At 41.3% G+C, this 22,554-nt stretch overlaps 1 protein-coding gene across 1 annotated transcript; it reads right to left on the bottom strand.

The window, feature by feature from the left end:
- Positions 1-8,696: 8,696 nt before the first annotated feature.
- On the bottom strand, positions 8,697-12,031 carry LOC114426591 (protocadherin 8). The gene is made up of 4 exons (XM_028394101.1): positions 9,686-12,031; positions 9,480-9,550; positions 9,111-9,244; positions 8,697-9,028 (listed from the first exon to the last, which is right to left on the bottom strand). The coding sequence occupies exons 1-4, from the start codon at positions 12,029-12,031 to the stop codon at positions 8,697-8,699; spliced, it is 2,883 nt and encodes a 960-aa protein (XP_028249902.1).
- Between the last annotated feature and the right edge of the window lie 10,523 nt (positions 12,032-22,554).

Genomic DNA, 22,554 nt, shown 5'->3' with positions numbered 1-22,554 from the left:
GGTTTGGTGATGTAAATCAAATAATCATTCGTTTATATGGCATGATCTCAGAGGGCGTGTGTGTCAATATAATATACGGAACACATGGCTTTTAATGTATATTCTAACATATTTTAATTTTCATACATTTTTATTTCATGTAACACTGTTAATGAAAGTGCCATTCACACTGCGGCATTACCTAAAGCAGACTGAACCCAGAAGTCGCTCTGATAGGGACGCTTTGTTTGCCAAGAAGAATGACCCAATTTTTCCAATGACCTTTCATTTTCCACAGCATGAAGTTAGGAGTGAAAAGCAGTACACAAGATGAAAATAGAACTATGTGAATCAGCAGTGATACAGAATATTTAGTTTTCTAGCACTGTTTCTCTCTTTGGGTGGAAACAGTGTAAATCTGTTAGGCTGGTGTAAATTGAACAGTCTTCACAGATGTTTTTAGTGAGACCTGCTTAGCATGGTAGCTACTAGGCTAACGGTGTCACTTCAAGCATTCGGTTACATAGCTCTATGTGTAGCAGCAGTTAGCCTGGCTCTGTCCAGAGGTAAAATAGATTGGAAAGATCATGTAAACAAAGATTGATGTAGAAATAAATTATAAAGAAGTTATATAGTTCAAATATTCCTTTATCTGTTTGTGGAATTATGTCTCTCATGTGTGCTGCCACTCTGATTTGTCTTCCATTTAAAAGCTGAAGTTCCAGCCCTCCAATGAGCTTGTTTGTGTTAATTAGTGGGTGTTGGTTACCATATTTAGTGCAGCTGCTTAGACTAAACTTATATTACAGTATAAAAGAGCGGCTTTGATTCCTGCCACAAAAGAAAAGATCCACATATCATCAAGATAAATACAACATGCGTGCCACTTTATGGTGGCGGGTCTATGTCAGAATGTCTCTCAGCTGAATCTAGTGCCGAGTCTGACAAAGGTTGTGCCAGATGCCGAGTCTCACTCTTAGCTCAAGTGCCCCACATACAGTGTGAGTGAATTGCTGGTTACACTGCTCTTAGGACTGGCAGAGAAGCAGCAGGTTAGAAAAAACCACCTCCCAGGAGAAATGATTCAAGGTATTGGAGAGCTAGAGAGGCGAATAAAGTGAATGCAATTTCAAAGGGGAAATAATGGAGGTCATGGTGTTTGATGTTCCTATGCTGGTCATGAAAATAACTTGGTTGATGATGGAATCAATCACACCTCCATGGGAGTGAATGTTAATGAAGATATGTTTAGCCATTGTTGTTGTTGTTTTTTTTTTTGAATTTTTAATAAACATCATTGCTCCAGATGAAGCGCACTTATCTGCAGCTGTATACCTGCAGTTATCAGCTGACTGAGGCAATAACATTTGAGATGTGACGGGACTTTCTTTTTTTTTTTTTAAATGCTGTTCTTCTCTTGTGTTTTTGTTGAGATGACTGAACACAAGGTCAAAATGGAGTTTATCCTCTGATATCACCTGCCATTCCAGACAAGAGAAATGCTCACTCAAGGTGACATTACTTTGGTGTCGGTGCGCAGCGTGCCACTACATCTTTCATTTCCTGCGAGCTAAAATTTACAACTGATTCTTTGACAGGAGGAGTAAACATCTTTAATATGACCCGGGCTGTGATCTTCTCCGGTAAACAAAAGAAAAAAAAAACCTGCCTCAGCTTGGATGATCTTTGAGGCTCCCAAAGAAAACAACAAACAAACCACCTATTTTTGTTTTGTTTTCATTTTAAATATGCAGCTTGGAGAGACGGCTTTAAAAGGGTTCGGCTTCACAACAGCCTTTTATATTTTTTTTGTATTCTGTGTGGGATTAGAAGAAGAAGGTGAGAGCCACATATTTAGATAGAAACGGTGATAATAGACAGTTACAAAACAGCAGAGCGATTTGGGAGAGTTCAGGACATTTTCTTATTCTTCCAGCTGTGGCACTTTTATCTGAGGGCCTGGGAAGTTATTTTGTATGCAATGGATCAATCACCATCCTCAAAAAGTCATTTAAATTAACTTCTTGGGCAGATATCTATTCAGCAAAGTGGCCGGCGGTAGCAAGGGACTATCAGAAAATTAAAAAGGACATAAGGTTTTTTTCTTTTTTTTTCTGTGTGAAATTGAAATGGAACAAAACCGAGCAAAGTACAGTTTCACAAACACACCAAGGTGTTCCCTGAGAGATTCGTCTTTAGCTGTTTCACATATTGTCACATACAGGTCTCATCCTGCTCTCTCTAACGACACTCACAGACATTTTTTTATTGACAAGCGGACCGGCCGTGTGGTGACTGTGTCCTAGCATGCCACTGATACTGCATAGTCATCAAACCTGTGACAGTTTCAGTGAAACACTGTCCAGCTTATTAATACTTAATAAGAAGTGAGGGTAAAGTCCCAGCACTGGGTCTGGCTCAGTCGCTCTCTCTCTCTCTCTCTGTTTGTGTTAAATGAAGAGGAGTCCAAAGTGAATGTTTGACTCTCACTAAATAAAAATAAGCCAACGCCTGTGCAGTGCATGTCTAATTGCAGATGAAGCATCAAATTAAAATGTCAGGGGCTGGTTGGAGAAGCAGCGCAGGAGTCTCAGTGTTTAAATTTATGTTTGAGATTATGCCATTTTGGAGGAAGGTGTAATTTGTACAGCAGCCTCACCAGAGCAACACCATGTTATTAGTTTCGACAATTCTCAGTCATGTTAATGTCGGGAAGGAAGGAAGACGGCGTGCCACCTAGTGGGATGTGAATAACCCATATATCTCAGCACCAATTAGTATTAGGCCGTACTGTAAAGTGACAGGAAACTAATTCATAAATACTGTAGCAACATGAAAGAGGAGGGAAGCCATCCACAGAAGAAAAATAAACTGTCAGTCCCATACAGATAGGGGAACATCAACGCAGCCTTTCCAATTACTTCAAGGTTAACTGTGAAGCACTAATAACTTCAGGGAACTGAAGAAACAAAACATTGTTAGCTAATTACATAAGCAAGTCATTTAGACTGATTGATGCAACGTGTTATTCTCTCCACTCTCTCTCTCTCTCTCTCCCTAATTTTCTCTTCCATATAGCAGAGAGCAGCATAAAAGCTGTGTTTCCTTTTGGCAGCTGTCTCCATGACGGCCCACACTGACACAATGAGACACTCTTCCCCACCCGCTCAGCAGTAAACCACAATCAACCGGTGAACAACTGGCACAGATTTATCATCATCAGCTCAGGACCAAAGCTCCACGTGTGAGCTGACACACACTCTGCGGATAGAAAACTGCAGGCAGCGCCATCACTGTTTAAGACAGAGGTCAACTACTCTGTTACTGAGGTGGGAAAGCAGCAGTCAATCCATGTATGCACTCATTCGCAGATACACTAATTTAATATGGATGCGCTCATAAGCCTGTTGAGATGAAAGGTTCTGTTTTGGGATTGCTTTATATAGATGCCATATAACATAAGAGGCTTAAGGGGAGATTGTTTATGTTCCTTGTTGCCTCTTTTTGTCACTGAGGTAACATTACTCTGTATGACCGCTGACAACAACAGCTCATCCACAAAATACGCTCACTCGGAGAGATGCAACCGCAGTTTTACTGAATATGATTTAAAGTCAAGGCAAGAAAAAAGATGAATATAAATTGTGTGTGGGTTCTGTTTGAGATCAAGATAAAAGAGCAGAATATGGAATTTGTGGCACTGAATTACTCCTAGATGTGCTTCAGCTGTAAATGAGCTCTCAGTGATCTGATTGCAGAGGCCCCTCAAAATGTACTCATCCTTTTGTTTGTTCATCACATGAATGCAACACATCCTCAGTCCTCCAGACGATGCCACGCTGGGCTCAGATAGTTAAATCACTGATAGCCCCTAGAAAAAAAAATAAAAATAAATATGTAAACAGAGCAATAATGCTGTTTGGTGAACTTGTCACTAAAAGCCTAGGCCATACAATGAAAGGAGCACATCTGAATAAGCAGTGAGAATGTAAAAGTACTGTGTAATGTTACATTAGAAACGGATGTGCTGTAAAAAGCAGGAGCTCATGAATCACACTGCTCTGCTTTTTACAGAGGAAGAAATGAAGCAGTCACAAAAGCAAAGCAGCACATTAAATGCACTATTTATTTTATCACGTTACATTTTGCGGATTACCTCCATGCTGGACTGCTGTATGTAAACCTGTGGACCACTGCTGAGCATACTGTATGGGGCAGGATCCAAGGATCTGAGGAGCCAAAGCATGATGTTTCCCCCTAGTGGTGTAGAGTAAGAACCAGCAGCAGACACTGCAGCTGATTGTCAGTGCTGCTGCAGGCTGCATGCAGGAAAGAAACCACATGAGAAAAAGATGAAGAGGCAATGATCAGCTATTATACTATGAAGGTGTTAATGTAAACAAAACATGACAGTCAATAGAAAGTCTATGAGCAGGCTGTAGGAAACTGTGTCCTTAAATGACAGAATACAAAGGCAATGCAACACATTTCTGCTGATTGACTAGTTTCCTGTTCCTTAGTCATGAACCACACTCATAACACATAAAATATGCCCAATAAAAAGTATAAGCAAGTCTATTTACCTAATGTGAACTCATTTTTAATCCCACTGTTTGGTGAGAAAAAAAACATGATGAAAGCTGTTCTTCATATTTATCTTTAAGAGTTAAGTTCAGATACTTTATGGTAACTGTTTTTTGTTGTCTGACTTCTTTTCTTTTGAACATAAATTTAGGCAAGACCTACCGTGATAATATAAATGAATGAATCATAAAGCTCTGATTGTCTTCTTATCTGACAGGAGAGGTAAGAATGAGGTAAAACTAAGACAATTCTGAATACAAACTAATATTATTAGCACTCACACAGTGTTCATTTTTAAATTCTAAAAAAACTTGACAAGACAAGCCTCCTATATCATAGCTAACAGTGTGACATCTTCCAAAATTGTAGTTAAGGCTAATTATTGGTTACTTGATTTTGTACTGTTGCTTGATGTAACTGCATTGAGTATTCATTCACTGTCATTCAAATAACAGCTAAGGCACAACTGTGGACAACTCACATACAAAAGAAGAAGTTTAAAGTCTACGGGCAGAAGAACGCTGTGCAAAAGTGCATAGAGCTGATGTCGGTGTAAAAGGAGGCACACAAGCTGAGTCATCCTACATGTGGGTTACTCTACAGGTGCTCCTTGTCACTGATGATTAGACACACATGAAGCCAATTACTGGCAGGCCAGGTCATACAAAGCACGCCGGAGTAATATAGTTCCACAGCGTTAACACAATTTCATACACATACTGATCGCACAAATGTGAGCTGTTACACTCGAGACCCACTTGAAATAGTATGGTCTCCTTTTTTTGTCCTCATTGTGTGTAGCCTCCCCAACTTTCTCTCTCTCTGGCTGCATCACCAGAGAAGAAGAAAAACAAAGAGCAGCTCAACATCATCATGCAGCTCAAAACAAGACACATTTGACTACAGCTGGCTGCCTTCTGGTGCACACACAAGTATCCACTGTCATGGTGGAACAGCTTTCAGCACAGATCAGGAAAAAAATACAGATCAACACGGTGCTTTAAATAACACACATCTCAGGGAAATGGTTGCATTAAAGGCTTAGATAGTCTCTGTACATGTGAAGAGTAACTTGAGCTGACCACCTTGAACAAATGAAAATGGAAATGTACAGCACAATGTGAGGGAAAAAAGGCTGCAGTGTAAGTGAAGGCAGCACACAGTGATCACAGTCTGAGGCTCTGACATGTCCAGCGCTGTGGGCAGTGTGTAGCAGTAATCCAGACTCCAGACCCTGCACACCCACACCTGACCGACTTTGTACTATCACAGGCACAAAATGGTGGATAGAGAGAAACCAATATTCTCAGCTCAGATTACAAGATGAAGACTTAAACATGTTCTTAATGGATTCGAGCTTTATCCATCTACACTGTGACACACTGATATGAGTAGGATGACATAACTCAAAACAAGAGACAACATGTCTGACAACATATGGCAGTAAGAGTTGTTGCTTCTGCCTCAGTTAACCCTGCATGTATGCGTCTTTTCCTGAATACTTTTGACTGGAGCTAAGCATAGTTTGTATGCTTGAGTGATGTCATTTCCCCCTGAGGTCCACAACCTTAATTAGCTGACCAACCTGAGCATTGATTTAGCCAGTCCAGCATTAGGATGCCTTGGCTCTGCCTCTACTAAAACATGGTATTACATGGGTTGTACCACTGTACCTAATTAGGTGAATACGCTGTGAAAACAGCAACACTGTAAAATAAAAGTGTTACCAAAAACTTCTGCTCAGAGACAAACTGTCAAATGCAAAACAGTGTTTTCTTTTCTTTCTTTTTTTAAGCTACACCAGCCCCACAATTCAAAGCATTCCAAAAGTCAATACCCACACATGGCAGTTCAGACAGAGATGAAGATGAGGTGTGAGAAGCACAAAACATTGCATTCTGGGACAGGCCCGAAGCACCGCATGACATTGATTCAGAAAGGCTCCATCTTTACACGGTGGGCACACTGCAGATCTGTGTCTCCAAGTTAAGATGCTAAGAGGCTGTAACAACATAATCACAGTCATAGAGTTTTGTCAGAAATAACCCTAGCGGTACAGGTGCAGAGGCTTGAGGTGACGCTTCCACATCTGACTCATTTTGCCGGCGGAGTACTAAAGAGCTGAAAAACAGCTCTGAAACACTTGCTCTATTACCTGGGGAGATTTCCAATGTGCTTGTAAGAGCTGTAGCAGGACACTAATGTGAGGACCATTTGGAAATAAATGAGCGTGGTGTCTGTCAACAATGGCAAACAGACCCATATTTTTTTTTGCATATAAATATACCTTGTGGCAGAAATTGCCAGGTCAGTGCACAACTTATTTGACCTACAAGGAGCATAACGCAATGATGGAGACAACCATATTGTATTGATTGATAAATGCATTTTCCCCTCTGTGTACAATTGGCTATCTGTCAGATGAGAGCACATCACTGGGGGCACAAATATGACCTTCTTTCTTATTGCTTGCCTTTTGTACTGCATGGCCTTGAATTCCCAAGTTAATAAAAAGTTGGTTAGGACAGCTACCATTGTTAACACTGTGGTGACACGTGAGGAGTCTAATCCACTCCATTCCAGCTTTTATCACACACATCTATCAAAAACCGGAGGGGAGGAAAAAAAAAGCATTTATGCACATGCAAATGAGCGCTGCTCTTAGCCCCTGTTTCCTGCAGATGAACAGAAAACAGCACAGAAATAATGGCTCACTTGTGGCTCTTCTTCTTCTGCCGCACTTTTGGGAACTATTTATTTCCTCTTAAGGGCTGTCCCTTACATGGCTCTTATGTAACTCATTACTCATTTGCTCTCACACATCAAACGCTCATTTAAAGTGACCTTAAAAATGATGAAGACAGAACACTGTGAATAATGCAGGTATTGAATGTTATTTAAAATGCATGCATACAGTTAACCTTTCACACACACATACACACACAGCAACTCAGCAATTTTTCAAAATGTTGATGAAAAGCAATATTAAAGGCGGTCCGCGCATTTGATGTTGTTGATGAAAACCAATGCGCTTCCCCATAGACGTGGTCCCTTGATTGAGAGACGTATTTAATTGATTTCTTTTCCTGCATAATTTAGTCACAGGCTTTCTTGCATCTGTGTGTCCTGGATTACTTTCATACAATCCTGCAGCAGCTCTATTTCAGGAGATGTAATTGGAGAAATTGCAGCGTTAAGATTAGAAGTAATGTAAACGTTTGGACGATTTGCATGCAAGAGCTACATTTTACCAGGATTCAGGCTGTTCTTCATCACCACTGTTATGGTTTTAAAACTCATCAATGTCTCATCAATAAATCATTAGGGACCAGTGACAGTTAGCACTTGCCCTACATATTCATGGTTAAATTAAACTTAATAATAGCAACCAGTTGTACAAACGTGACAGTAAAGCTGTCAGTGGATTCAGAGGAAACATTACATGCATTTCACACTGTGTGTATTTTGTCCCATTTTGCAGGGATGAGGCGAATAGAATGATACACAAGCACCGAACATTTGCTTCTCGCGGCATCAAATGACAGGCAGGGTGTTGATACATGTTGCACTGTGTTGCACTCTGTGATGGAAATGATTTCTGAGCACTGAAACAGGTGTGGCAGCAGGATTTTTGTGGGAATATCTTTTCATACTTATATTTTTTTTTCCACTGTAGCTTTTATACTCTCTCATTTGCATGCAAGAAACAACTGAGCAACCTACAGTAGGAGGAAGCTTCAAAGCCAGTCTCCCAGGTAATGGGGCAACATCGGATTTTTTACATCTGATCAACAGTGACTGGAGTCTTGATCATGTAGATTCAAACTGGGGAAGCGGTTCTACATGTTTATGCGTACAGACTGTTTTTTTTTGATGAATACTAGTTCATCTTCAAAACATAGTATTTCTCAATTAAAGTGATTGACAGTCATATTTCATTACACAAAACATGAATAAATGTTTACTTTTAAACATTATTTTATTGAAAAAAAATCAAAATTGTGCATCCAAAAATGCTTCTCAAAGGAATAATTAATCAGTTCTGTTCATTACAAAATATATATACACACCTGCTAGTTAAATATATATACATATATATATATTTACATTTCATTTAGCTCTTTCAAACATTTTTAAAAAATGGTTGCAACCTCTAATTCTGTAGCCACAGTTACAATATTTGGACTCTGCTTGTGCACCACAGCTCCTGCGGCAGCAGCTTCACACTGCTGCTGGGGGAAGTAAGGGGGTAGAGTTCCAGTCCTGGTGAAGGTCTGCATGCTGCTGTTGCGAGATTTTGGACGATTTGTCCCGTAACCACATTCCTTCCAAGGCTGGGGACTGTTGAAGACAGGCACAGGGGAGAAGCCGATTGTATATGCATTGTCTCTGTGGGTTCTAAAGCTCTGTGGTGGTATGGCACAGTAGGTACCAGGGCAATCGCCAGATAAGCTGCTAGCAGCACCTGAAATTAATAAAAAGACAGGATGAGAAATTGCGACCATTTATCATTCGTCATTGTGCATGTTTATAATGTCAAAACTTACTTTTCATCCTGGGCTGGAAGGTGCTGAAGTTCTTTTTGCCTCCGTCGCCGCTGATATCAGAGTCGCTGTCATTAAAGTCACTGTCCCCCTTCCCGCTGTCCTTCACGCTCAGCTGGTCAGTGTTGCTCATGCCACTGCAAATGCAATCAACAGATACAGTATGAGGCACCGCATTAGCTTGATTATTGATGTTTTCCTTTTGTTTTTCACATGCAGGGCCTGGCGCTTTGCCGCTGCCCATCTAACCTCTTTTTTTTCAGATGTATGCCACAAGCAACAAATTGTATTCATGCTGTGTGTTAGTGTTCAGGGAGATTTTACTGTTTATATCCTATCTGAGAAAAAGAGATTTTTATTTAGTTGTCTTACCTCACTTGCAAGCAGTATTTGTCACCTTGCCACACAGACGTTGGTTGGAAATGCTTGGAGGGCAGGAACATCTAAGAGAACAAACAAAATGACAGCAGAGAGCTTAGTTTCCATTTCTGGCACAAAGATCAAGGCAGCACTGGGGAACATCATATGCATATGAAAATAAAAGATGAAAAAAAAGACTAAATGTAGAGTTGACTCACCTTTGTCTCAGAGTCTCTGCTCCTCTCCTCATACAGGCAGGAATCATCCAAAGACAGAGAAGCCCCCTCGTGGAAAAAGCCGCGTCGGCCAGTGTAAATGTTGGATTCTGCAGAACCCAGCATGGGCATGGGCCTGCCGTCAAACAGGCACACTTCTCTCTTGGTGCCACCACTTCTCCTCCCACGGCTGAGTTTGCATGTGACAACAACAACCACTATCGCAATCAGCAACAATGCACAACCCCCACTGAGCATAATGATGATAATTAGTGAGCTATCAAAGCCGTAGCCTTCCTCATCACTTGACCGCAACACAATGACGACTTGGTCTTCGGAGGGTTCTGTGTCTGAGACAACAAACCTAATAGTGGCAGTGCTAGAGAGCGGGGACCTGCCATTGTCACTCACTGCGATTTTCATTTCCAGCACATCCCCAATTTCAGCTGTCAACCATTGTTTTAAAGCAATCTCTCCAGTGTCTCTGTTCATTGTAAAAAGTTTCAGGTCACCTTGTACAATTTGGTAGGAGAGCTCTCCGTTCACACCCTCATCCTCATCTTCAGCTGAAACGCGGAGGGCAAGAAAGCCGGAGGGTGCGTTAAAGGGCAGAGGGATGTCAGCAGAGTCGTTCAGCAGGATGGGGAAGGTGAAGTATGGATAGTTGTCATTCTGGTCTACAACTCTGATCCTGATTGTGGATGTGCTTGAAAGGGAAGGAGAGCCTTTGTCTTCTGCTTGGATGACCAGCTCAATCTGCTGAATAGTCTCATAATCAAAAGACCTTAAAGTGTACAGTGACCCTGAGAGTGAATCTACAGACACATACGTGGACAGCATGGATCCTCCTGGCACCTCTGAGTCTATGAGTTTGTAGGAGACTTTGGCATTCTTTCCCACATCAGGATCTCGTGCAACAACAGTGGTCACATATGAACCTGGAATGTTGTTTTCCAGGACTGACACTTCATAAAGTGACTTACTAAACAGAGGGGGGTTGTCATTCTCATCTGTCACGCGGATGGTGTACTGTCTGACAGTTTTAAAAGGTGGATTTCCCAGGTCCTCAGCGACCACAGTCAGGTTATACTCATGGATCTTCTCTCTATCTAAAGTAGTGGTGGTAACAATCATAAAAGTGTCCCCGTATGCCTGCTGGAGTGTGAAATGCTCGTGCCCGAGCAGGCTGATGCGCACATACCCGTTGGAGCCAGAGTCTCTGTCCGAGGTGCTAATGAGAGCCACGAAGCTCTCTGCGGCCGCAGCCTCTGTGATGTAGGCGACTCCGTCACTGCTGGAGGTCATCGGTTTGATGCTGATTTCCGGCGCGTTGTCGTTGACATCCAGGACATCTATCACAACTTTGCAGGTGGACGGGACAGAGTTTGCGCCCAGGTCTGACGCTCTGATGCTCAGCTCGTATGACTTCCTCTTCTCAAAATCAACAACCGCCTTCAAGGTCACGTCACCGGAATAAGGGTCGATGTGAAAAGTGCGTGCAGCCTCTGATGATAACCCGTCCGCAAAGGCGTACATGACTTCCCCGTTAACGCCGTCATCCGGGTCAAACGCGTGCACTTTGAGAACTCGGTGACCCACCGGGGAGTCTTCATTAAGCGCCACTTTCAGAGAGCTGTGCTCAAAAGTCGGGCTGTTGTCGTTAAAGTCCAAAACTTTAATGTTCACGGTCATCGAACCGGACTTTGCTGGCACACCTCCGTCAGATGCGGTCACTTCGATGGTGTAGGAGTCCTCCACCTCCCTGTCCAGCTCCTTCATCAGCACCAGTTCAGCAAACTTCACTCCATCCTCCCTGTCGCGCACTTCAATGGCGAAATGACTGGTGGGAGAGATGTTGTAGCTCTGGATGTAGTTTTCACCCACATCCTGATCGAGGGCGATCTGCAGAGGGAACCTCGAGTCCAGTGGGACGTTTTCCACAATCTCCAGAATGGTGTCATTACGGGGAAAGTAAGGAGAGTGATCATTGATGTCTTTCACTTCTATCTCCACGTGGATGAGTTGAAACTTTTCTCTGGAGAAGGCCACGATGTCAAAGGTGATGAAGCAGCGGGGAGACCTGGGGCAGAGCTGCTCCCGATCAATTATTTCTGCAACACTCAGAAGTCCGTCTATCTCCCTCATCTGGATCACAGAGGAGTTGTTCTCTTGCATGAAGCGGAATGATGTGTCGGGGTCATCAGCTGGATCAATCTTTAAATCTTGAGACAAATTGCCTATCTCTGTCCCTGGTGCATCCTCTTCATAGGTGAAATACCTCGTAGTCGTACACTGGGCTGTGTAGAAAAATAAAGCCAGCACCAGAACTGCAATCTTGCAAAATCCCATGTTCAGGGGTTTAAAAACTGCTGCGCAAAAAAGTCATAAATGATGCAGGCAATCCACCACCTCTGCTGCGTCAGGTCAAATCACAACTGTGCTCAACTCTGACTTCGCTGGAGCACTATAAGCCCCCGTGTATGCAAATAGCCCGTCCTATCAACCAATGGCCTTCCAGTGGTGCACCAAAAGGAAAACGTTTGGCCCCTGCATGCAGCACGCTGCTGTTCACCAGTCTGTGTGCAAATGGTTCATTAGATAAACTGTTTGTGCAGCTTAAATCGAGCTGATAACAGTTTTACTTAAATAAATCTGCACAGGGCAATTAATTAACTAACTGAATTACTTGGGGGGGACTGCAGATAATAGGTCTAATAGTATCACCACAGGAAGCAGAAAGGAAATGATCAGAATCACATTTATGGTCTGGTATGTTTACACAGGAAGAAATAGTGTTTGTGCATGAAAATCAATAACATAAGGATAAAATAATAAGAAAAATAAGATGAAATAAGGTAAAAGTAAAACAAAGTAAACAATTTAATCTAAAAATAAGGCCATGAACTGACATGACATTACAGAATAAACAGAACAGAACATGAGTAATGGTTGTAATGGCACAACATAGACCCTGATATGAACAAAATATGAATAAAACTATTAAAACTAAACTATACAAATAAACTGTCTTTGAATAAAAAAGTGCATATTGTTGTGTTAGGGACGTGAAAAAGGCTGGAGGAACAAAGACACATCAGTGAAGTTGGTGCAAACTTTAACAATACATCAGACACCTTAATGAGATTTGGTTTCTAAATGTGGTGTCACAAAATGGAACTAATTAGTGTTGGGAAGAGACTTCACAACACCAAAAAGAAAAAAAAAAGAATCACAAGTCAAAGGACAGGCTGAAAGTACAGCAACAAAAGCTGCTGTCACTGTATTTTATTAGTTCAATAAAACACATGAGCAGCATCTTAATATTGTTGGTGGTGTCTTATATCTGCTGTGTCTTTTAATAATGTATTAGCCTACACTTAAGATTAAGATAAAATGTGGTTTTGCATATATTTTTAAAAGTTTTGCTGCTCCATAACTGTCAAAATACAATATGAAATATTGTGTACAAGTAGCATAAAGTAGAAGCCGGCCTATAAACACTATGCTGAGTTAATGAGAAGTACTTTTGTTACTTTCCACCTCTCGATAAAAGGACACAGAAAAAAAAATACGATGGCATTCATATTCACCTACAGTCTATATTATGATCACATATTCTGACATTTAGATTTAATACAAAAACACATACATATTTATTTTGCTACTACTTCCTCTCTAAATCACGCATATATATATGTGTGTAAACATGGAGTATTAAGGATTTTCTGCTGTGCAGCTGCAGGAGCCGTCACGTCTGTTCCAATAGCGTAGGAGGAATATCAATGCAACGTAGTTAAGAAAAGCAGACACAAAGCCAGACAAGTGTCATTTGATTAGTCTTGTGTTTTTGGACACCCACAATGTTAATTACACATAGAATATCATCTGTGTTAGATAGAAAAAGACCTATCAGTATAATCAAGACCATCTGTATTGTAATAAACATTCAATTGCACTTAATTTACCCTTTTCAACAAAGGGAGGCTTTTAGAAGTCAGAGGAATAAAGAAGTCCGAAAAAAAGAATACATTGATTCGTCCTCCCACACACACACACACCAACAGCTCTCATAGTGATAACAAAGACCATGAGTCAACCAAACCTTTGTCAACCATATGGGTGATTAGCTTGTGCTGATTAAAAGGTGTCTACAGCACCTCAAAGGACTTTTGACACCTCACAAAAGTTTGGGTTAAATCTGTCTGAGCCCCCCCCCCCCCCCCCCCCACACACACACACACCTCCCACACCTCCTTCCAAGAGAGCACATGCAGGAAGGACACACACACACAATAAAGACCCACAGAGGACAGAGATACTTGTCAGTTTTTGGAAGTGACAAGGCACTCAGAGCTGCCATATTTACTGCTACACCAGCCTAACTGTGCTTATATACAAAAGGAGAAAATTGATTTTTTTCCCTTTTTAAATAACTGCAGCCTGCTGCTCTTGGCAGGGGTACTAGGCAACATTAAAAACAATAACAAAATGCTCAAACACTTTGTAGCCGAGTAGGCCAATTTGCTATTGAAAGCTGTCGTATTTCCATATTGATCTTTGCAACCTGCTTCAGTCAGATCACATTACAGCAGGAGTGGATGCTTAAGAGTTTATTCTCAAATCCGCCAAGTCAACAAGTGATTTGCCTATACGCTGAAGCTTGGTATTATGCCGTGAATCATTATATCAAGTGGTATTTTAGGCCATACGCCAAGGTAAGGCCAGTGCAAAATCTAACTTAAATCGTTAATCAGAAAAGAAGCAGAAGCATTCACGTCACCACTCTTGTCGAGTACTTGTCCAGGAACAATCTGATGTGGAGTGTAATGTTGGTTATGTTGGATATGTTTATTCATGAAGTATTTATAGTGGCCGATACATGCTCAATACATGCAAAAGTACTGACAACAACTGACAACAGAAGCAAAGTTTACAGTGCTACAAAGCACTCTGGAAGCAAATCTGCTAAATTGTTTAATAAACTGATTAATAATAAGCAAAAACTATAAAATATTGTTACCGCCATGCAAAACATAAAACAACACAATGTTGATTTCTGTTCATTTTTCTACACAAATGATCCGTTGTGTGTCCAGCCAGGTTGGTATTTGTGTTCCATCTGTTGTTTAATTGATGATATTTTGTTAATTTGCTGGTGTCTTTGTCTGCCTGTGTGCTCTCTCTCCCTCATCCTTGCATGCCCTTCTTATCTATCTCCATTCTCATCCTTATATATATAAAAAACAAGATCACGCTGAACATATGAAGGCTGCGCCAGCGGGGGATCAAACATAAGATACTTTTCTGCCATTACCAGACACACAAAGCCTTCAGCACAACAGTCCCATGCTGGCTGGGTGTTGAAATCCAGGATTTTATGGCTACGAGGAGTCAGAAGGTAATACAGAATTATTAGCCAAATTAGTTGTTTGCCACTAAGAGGATTACCCTTTAATCTTATCAAATGTCTCATGCAGTTACTGCTCTGCGTAACAGAGTTTTGAGGTAACAAACGAGCAGCTGTTGATGAAAATGTTTTGGTGACGCAGACCTAACGATTAAAATAGCAGCTGCACAGGTAGCGCTGATGTATTAATGTAGGATTTTCTTTATGCATCCCGCAGCATGATCACTTCATTACAAGACTTCACCTACTCATGTCGGGAGTATTTTTTTCTTAATCAATACATCACTACAAGGTCAGCAGAGGTCTAGCCACAAACAAAGCCTGGCTAACACAGGAGTGATACTTGTTTGTCACTTAAGTCAGGTGATTAATGCAGATCACGAGCTTGATTAAGACGTGTGTGGTGACAGTAAGAGCATTGCAGCAGATTAATGTGTGGGGCCATCTGTTCTCTCACTGAGGTGATTTTAATTAATGGTAAGAATATTGTTAATCTTGCCTTGGCGCGCAGCATCACAGCAATCACAATGATGGTCAGAAATCAATCTGATGTCAGCCGGCCACGGACAGCTTTTTTTGAAGGATACTTGAAGATTGTATGTTTTCTTCCACCTCCTCGCTGGCCACCATGCATGTAGGGGAGGCAGGAAAGGCATTTGGTGACACTGGGAGCAGTAATCCTGGCATATGCCACTGGGAACAAATGTCTCAAAGGCCCACCTTTTGGATAACAGCCATCATGTCACCTACTGCTAGAAAATTCTGCTGTTTTTGTCGTACTTTCCAGACACCCGGTCCACAGTAAAACGTTTAGAAATGTAGTCAAAAGCTAAAAGGAGAAAATGGTTTTATAGTTTTCTATATATTTAACAGTACACTATAATTCTTAGTGTCAGTAAGGTTCTCTGAGATTTTTTTGAAATTCTCAAAAAAGACACTGATGACAGCAAATGATTGTTATCTCTGAGTGTGGGTTTGACAGGATTTATTCTTTCATAAAGCTTATTTTTCATCTTTGGGTAGTCTGAGGGTGTCGAATCAGGTGAATAAGGCAGGGTGTTGGACGAGTTTAAAGCCACATTCTTGGTAGCTTGGTAGGTGGCAGCCATCACTGCTGTGGACCTGTGGACCGGAGCATTGTCCTGGTGGGAGAGCAATCCTTCTGTCAGCTTTTCTATGCTGAAATTTCTTTATTTTCTTCTATAGCTGTTTCAGAGATCAGTGTAGTATAGGTCCCTGTAGTGTGATCACCAGCAGCACTCCCTTTGCTTCAAAGAAAACAGTGTGGACCTCACTGATTTAGCCTTCTTCTTTTTTGATCTCTTGTTGGATTTAATGGGCATCATCTCATCCATGGTCACAAATTATTGGAGTAATCTGTCAACATGCACCTCAAAAATAGCAGATTGTGTCTTGACATGCATAAATGGCAGTGGATAGTATCACCACTGCTTGTATTGAACTGAATATAAAAATATTCAGTTCAATAGTGTGTTCACCTGTCACACAGAGGTAGGCTGTTGTACAGTATTATTGTGAATGGTAGGAATAATTTCCTAGAACATGTTTTATAACAGCAGAGCTGAATGAGCCTGTTGGAAGCTGAACTCTGCCGTCTTTGTAGTGTAAATACATGAAAATGGTACGTTATTTATAAAACTACTACAAACCAGCCAGAGCTGCACAAACACAAGTATAGAAAAAAACTACCAGATAGACGTTTGAAATACAAACATCTTGCTACGATGCATAAAACTAAAGCAAGAAACAGAATGTTTTCTTCATTGTGCCTTGAATTCTTGACAACAACAGACACTCTGCGTTGCACTGAATTTAACACCAGATTTAGTAACCAGCAGGTGTTGCGTGTCGTCACAGTCGTTACATGTTCTCTGGCTCGGATCATTTCATTTGCATTAATAACAAAAAGTTCTGTCTTTATTTTAAAGTCTTATCTAATATCTGAAAACTATCGTAACACAACCCTCAGAGCCAACACGGCCACATCTTTGAGTTCAGACTGAAATTAGCAGTGTGCTGTGCTCTGGTGAATATTCAGGCACCTGGTTGTTTAAACATTTGCCCTGCTGCTAAATACCTGAATGGGTTCTTCATTCATTTGTATTCACAACACAGCGTTTTTAAATTTAGATAGGCACAGACTTTATTTTTTTATTTTTTTTCCAAAGGCTGGAAACTCATCCAGCCATTTTCCGGCCAGCACCCTTATCAGTTTCCTCATCTCACTTTAACCTTAGGTGCTCTAATAAACTGGGGGTATACATGTCAATACCCTGGCCGTGAGGGTCATGTGGAAGGTTTAATCTCAGCCATTTGGGCTGTCTGAAAGGTAGATAAAACAAGATTATCCTGTGCTTGGTGCTGGCCCTCGGTGAGACGAGCGGATGGGAGCGTGTGAGCAGCAGATGTGGAGGTGCCAAATACTCAGACTGGTTAGTGGTCTCTGTTGCTTTTGGCACCTCCTGCGGCGTTACAGGCACAGATAACCCCCCCAACCGCAGCTCATCCTCACAGCTCTCCAACTGATTACAACTGGCCAAATGTTTAACATACTGTCCCTAATCACACTTAACATTCTGTCACAATATGCTCCTAAATAGCTTTCAGGGTCGTATAAATCACATAGGTACTTGAAGCCTTGATTTAGATCTGAGGTAATTGTTTAGCTCTTCCTGTTGCAGAGCACATTTCAGGAGGGATGAAATCTCTTCTGTATAGCTGCTGTATTTAGGACATGTGAGGCGCAACTTAAAAAGATACATTTGTAAAACAAAGATCCATTATGGAAATAAATGCATAACATAAGAATATCAGAAAAAAATGGCTTACTATTTTATGATAAATTAATTAGTCTATTAGGGCGAGGCATGAATAATAAAGGGCTTGCCTGTAATTAGATCTCAGTGGACTCTACATGTTTTAAACAAATCCAGAACATTAATATGGATGCCGTGTAAACATGTTTCCAGGATTTCTTCATGTTGGCTACAAAAGGCTGAGTCTATTAAGAAATTTGGAAAGACAGATTTTGTTGTTTAAATCTCCTAAAAGCCGAGGCAGATCAAAAGAGGCATTAGTATTCAGAGACAAATCATGTTTGGCTGAGGTTCCCCCCCCCCCCCCCCCCCCCCCCCCACACACACACTCAACTCCAGCCATTCCCCACTGTGTAACTAATGCTCGCTGCCTGCGAACGATTGGAACAACAGTTGCTAGCTGCTCTTCATTATGCATAAGCATTCCTGAATAAAGCTTTTTGACCATATGTACAAACAGGTATGCAGACACATTGGAACATTTGTCGGGATCAATTCGAGACGCCCTTAAGGTAATACACGCCAAAGAATCATTATGACAACAAACAAAAGCAAAAGCAGCTTTCTGGAATTGAGGCCAGTCATTTCAAAATGGGGAGTCACCCACAGGTTTGGATTGAAATCAGGGATAAGAGTGCCATCTACAGGTGGATGTTTTGACTTTTTTTTTTTAAACCTGAGGTGACTTACAGGCAACGACAAATCCTGAAAAACACAGAAAATGCTCAGACACAGATCATTACCTCTCACTAATAAATGATAAATCAATTGAAGCACTTGTCTCAAGGGAACATCTTGACCTCAAAATAGTGAAGCAAACAAATGGATTGTGCTTCATATCAGCACTGTGGCCTTACTGCTTTTATACTTCCTGTTAGCAAAAGGCTCCACTATGAGTTTCAATCCAATTAGGAAGACTACTTCACATTTCATGCCTCATATTGAATTTCATCGCCGTGAGCTACATGGATGAGGGGCCCCAAAAGATCAGCAGGCCTGCACATTAACCTCCAGCGATTATCCTGCGCGTGATGATTGCAGCCACATATTTGATGTGACACGTCCCTATCAAACTCTCACTCTGATTTTCTTTTTTCACGTCAATGCTAAACTGGTCATTGTAGATGCTTAAAACCCCATTGTTTCCCCTCATGTTTGCTGCAAGCATGTACTCATATGCTGTCCACATTTTCACGGCTTGTTGGCTGTTACTATATCAGGTGAAGTAAATAAGCATTTGCTCGGTAGTACCGGCTGTGAATAAATTCGATTCTCTCCTGGACGGTTATATTATTCAAAGCAGGGAAGATTAAGTATAGCTGCCTTGCATGTGTGTTTGTACCTGAGTGTCTCACCATATATATGTGTGTGTGTTTCAATGCTAATTTGTGCCTTTTCAAGGACCAAGTCCCTCTCAGCCTCTCTCTCTCGCTCTCTCCTCCTCCTCCTCCTCCTCGAATATATTTCTCCATATTGCTATCCTAGAATGTCAGCTCCTTGAAGCAATTTCCTCTCAGCCATTATCTGATGGGTGAGAACTGTTTCCCATTGGCAGGTGCAGATGACACTTGGGCTGGGCAGAAGCTGGCTGTTAAACGTAGCACTGGCTCCTTACCAAGCTCCAGTCTGCCTGGTCCTGACAGCCCCCACAGGGCTGGCCACTGGGGGCGGACTGTTGGGCCAACTGGCCACTGAGGGGTGTAATCAGTCCCTCTGACATATTTGGCACAAGCTATCCATTTGCTCCAGAGCAGAAAAGTCCTCCTGAAAAAAGGGTGTCTTGCTTAATCCTGTTAGGCCAGGAGATGGCAACATTGAGGTGGGAGACGCACGGCTGAAACAACCCTGTAAATGAAAGGAAGGCAAGGATGAAATAAGTCAGGACAATTTATGAGGAAGCCTTATGAAATCCAATCCATTTAAACAGAAGAGTATGAATTTCACCTGTGGAGATTATTAAGGCTTATCTTATCTCACCGGTCGTCTTTTATATCGTATTGTATATTGTTTTTGTATCCACCAGGAGAAATAACAAGGAGTATTATATAAAATGTGGTACAATAACACCACAAACTATGGCTGTGCATATGACTGTAATGCTGTCTTATCTTCATAGACTAACAAGTCCTCAGCTACTGATTCTGTGTGGAGACAATACAGCCTTATTTCTCAGCTTTAGCTCATGAGAGTTCACAATTAGGAATGCAAAATTGTAACAAAGGCACTAAAGAGGATGCCTACGGTGTGTGTATGTGTGTGTGCGCGAGTGCACGAGCGGAGCAGAGAGATAGATTAATGTTGAGGGGCATCAGCTTAGAGGATGTTTTGTTTCCCTACTGTGTGCCGAGTGCAGAGGGGAGTTAAGGGATTCCAATCTGGTCGTCGAGTCCTGCGGTGCGAAGAATGTTTGGAGTATGCTTGGTGATAGCGGACTCCATTACAGGGCTGAGTCTCAGGGTTGCCTGCCATTGTGCCGGCAAGCGAGGAGGTTAATCAGATCCTAGCTCCATTATGAATGCTTGCTATTTCTAAAGGGCTCTATGAATAGAAAACTGTAAGCTCTCGTAAAAATGAATCTGGGCTCTGTGCTTTTACAGAACAAGGCCTGATAACGAATAGTGTTGGTGTATATTTGAAGTGATTCCACATCCTCCAGAGGAGAAAAAAAAACCCAAAGTAGTGTTTTATGGAAGCCCGGTTATTAATTATCTGAGATTAAGAAATTCTCTTCCAGCTCCACAGCTATGTTTCCCTGTGTCTGCTTTGTTTGCTGTAAAGGGCAGATTAGCTTAATTGATTTTTTTAAGCATTAAATTAATTTCACATTGTGAGTCAATGACATCTGCTTGCACAAATTGGTTAGTATGTTATCAGTCTCTCCTCATTAAAACGGGACACATTGCTAAACATACTTTTTATGCAGTCTTTGTTTTTAGCTAATTACTGTATTTTTTGACTTGTTCGAGAGTTATCTTCTGCACATTTCCACACAGTAGCTCATTAAATTGCTTTGCTAGTCTGTGGGTTGGTAGCAGGACCTTTGCATGAACTATAACTATAACAGAGATTTGTGTTACCATGATTTAACCCTTTACAAACAATAACACACACTCACAGCGAAAGCTTGGCAAGAGCAATGACAGACTCCAGAATGGTTCTTACTACAGAAAATACCAGATAAGAGAGGCACCTACTTGATATGCTCCACCCTTATGCCTCCACTCACACACTGTACAGCTGACCATACACATTATTTAGGGGTAAAAGATTATGTATCAGGCACATTTTCCTTCCCTGCTAACATAACAAACAGATAGGATAAGCCTGAGTGACGTGAAGAACTGGATTGTATTGTAATTGTGTCATCAAAGTACAATGATTGTGTGGCAGTAGTAGGTTGGCTTTGCATCTGCGCTACCCGGAGCGCTCACACACACAGATATCTAAAAACGGATTGTTGTTGTGGTGTTGTAAAGCATTTAGTTGTCTGTGCCTTTACTTTTCCTTCTTTGTAAACATTTTTATATCTCAATAAAATGCTATTCATATCATTACATTGACTACATTAAATACATAACAATATCTTAAATTCTAGTTGGGCTAATTCATCATAGCTAGCAAGTGAATACAATCATGTAGGTCCTCTGGTTAGGGCTGAAAGTTTTTAACGCAAACCAAGATCTTTTCCTAATTCTAACAAAGTAGTTTTGATGCTAAACCTAACCAAACCACCACTTAACCCACATCTGTTCATAAATTTGGAAATCTACCTGTGGCCAAGACGACCATATTTCTTCCTGAACCTCCTATAGTCGTTTGCGATCTTTCGTTTATGCGTGAGCGTTCTGCTTAACTGCTCACTTCTGATTGTAGTGTGCTATCTGGCGCCCTCTATCTCTGTTCCAACGCAAAGGTTTTTTGGGGGATAAAAGGAGCACAGGTAAGAGAGTTGAAATTAAAGTAGAAAGAAAGAAGATAAAAGCAGCTGAGTGCAGTGCATGGATAGCTTCCATCTGCTGCCATACTGTTATAGTGACTGGACATTGAAATCTCTTATTAAAGGTAGGGTAGGAGATTTCATTCTGATGCACTTTTTGTTAAATTACTGTAACTTCTCTTTACAATCCAATAGCAACCAAATAGTTTGGCAGTTTTGCATTAAAACGAAGAATATTAAACATCTGTGGAAGCTATAAAACGCTAAAAACATCAGCCAATCACCCTGGACGACCCTGCGCGGAGTATTGGCTGGTTGTCACTCTCTTCCTGCTCTGCGCACATCAGAGAGGTACATGCATGATGGCTGAAGTCACAGACCGCAGCTCATCTTCAGGTAATGAAGACGAGCATGTGATTGGGAGGTGTGGCTTCGGGGTGAGTTCTGAGAGAAAGGGGCGTGTGTTTACTTTTGAAATCTGGCTGACTCTCACTGAGTTTTCAAAATCTCCTACCCTACCTTTAAGCAGTTAAATATCACATTTTACTCAAAGCGTTTTGAATGCTTAATTTCCATAGGTATTGTTTCTATGCTAGCATTTAACTTGCTTATGTAGCTTGTAGCTCTCATGTAAGACTTTCATTAACAGACCTGATTATATTTGTGCAGCTTATTTACATATCAGAGCATT

Source organism: Parambassis ranga, chromosome 21 (genome assembly GCF_900634625.1).
Source record: "Parambassis ranga chromosome 21, fParRan2.1, whole genome shotgun sequence".
In the NCBI taxonomy this organism is placed as follows: Eukaryota; Metazoa; Chordata; class Actinopteri; family Ambassidae; genus Parambassis; species Parambassis ranga.
The sequence above is the reverse complement of the archived record's forward strand: the minus strand, read 5'-3'. Positions and strand labels throughout refer to the sequence as shown.

Bases quoted from the DNA above. Each gene is read 5' to 3' on its own strand.
- LOC114426591 (XM_028394101.1), bottom strand. From the start codon at position 12,031: ATGGGATTTTGCAAGATTGCAGTTCTGGTGCTGGCTTTATTTTTCTAC. The intron at 9,245-9,479 runs GTAAGACAACTA...TTGCATTTGCAG, and splicing joins AAATACTGCTTGCAAGTGAG to TGGCATGAGCAACACTGACC. The intron at 9,029-9,110 runs GTAAGTTTTGAC...TATTAATTTCAG, and splicing joins CTTCCAGCCCAGGATGAAAA to GTGCTGCTAGCAGCTTATCT.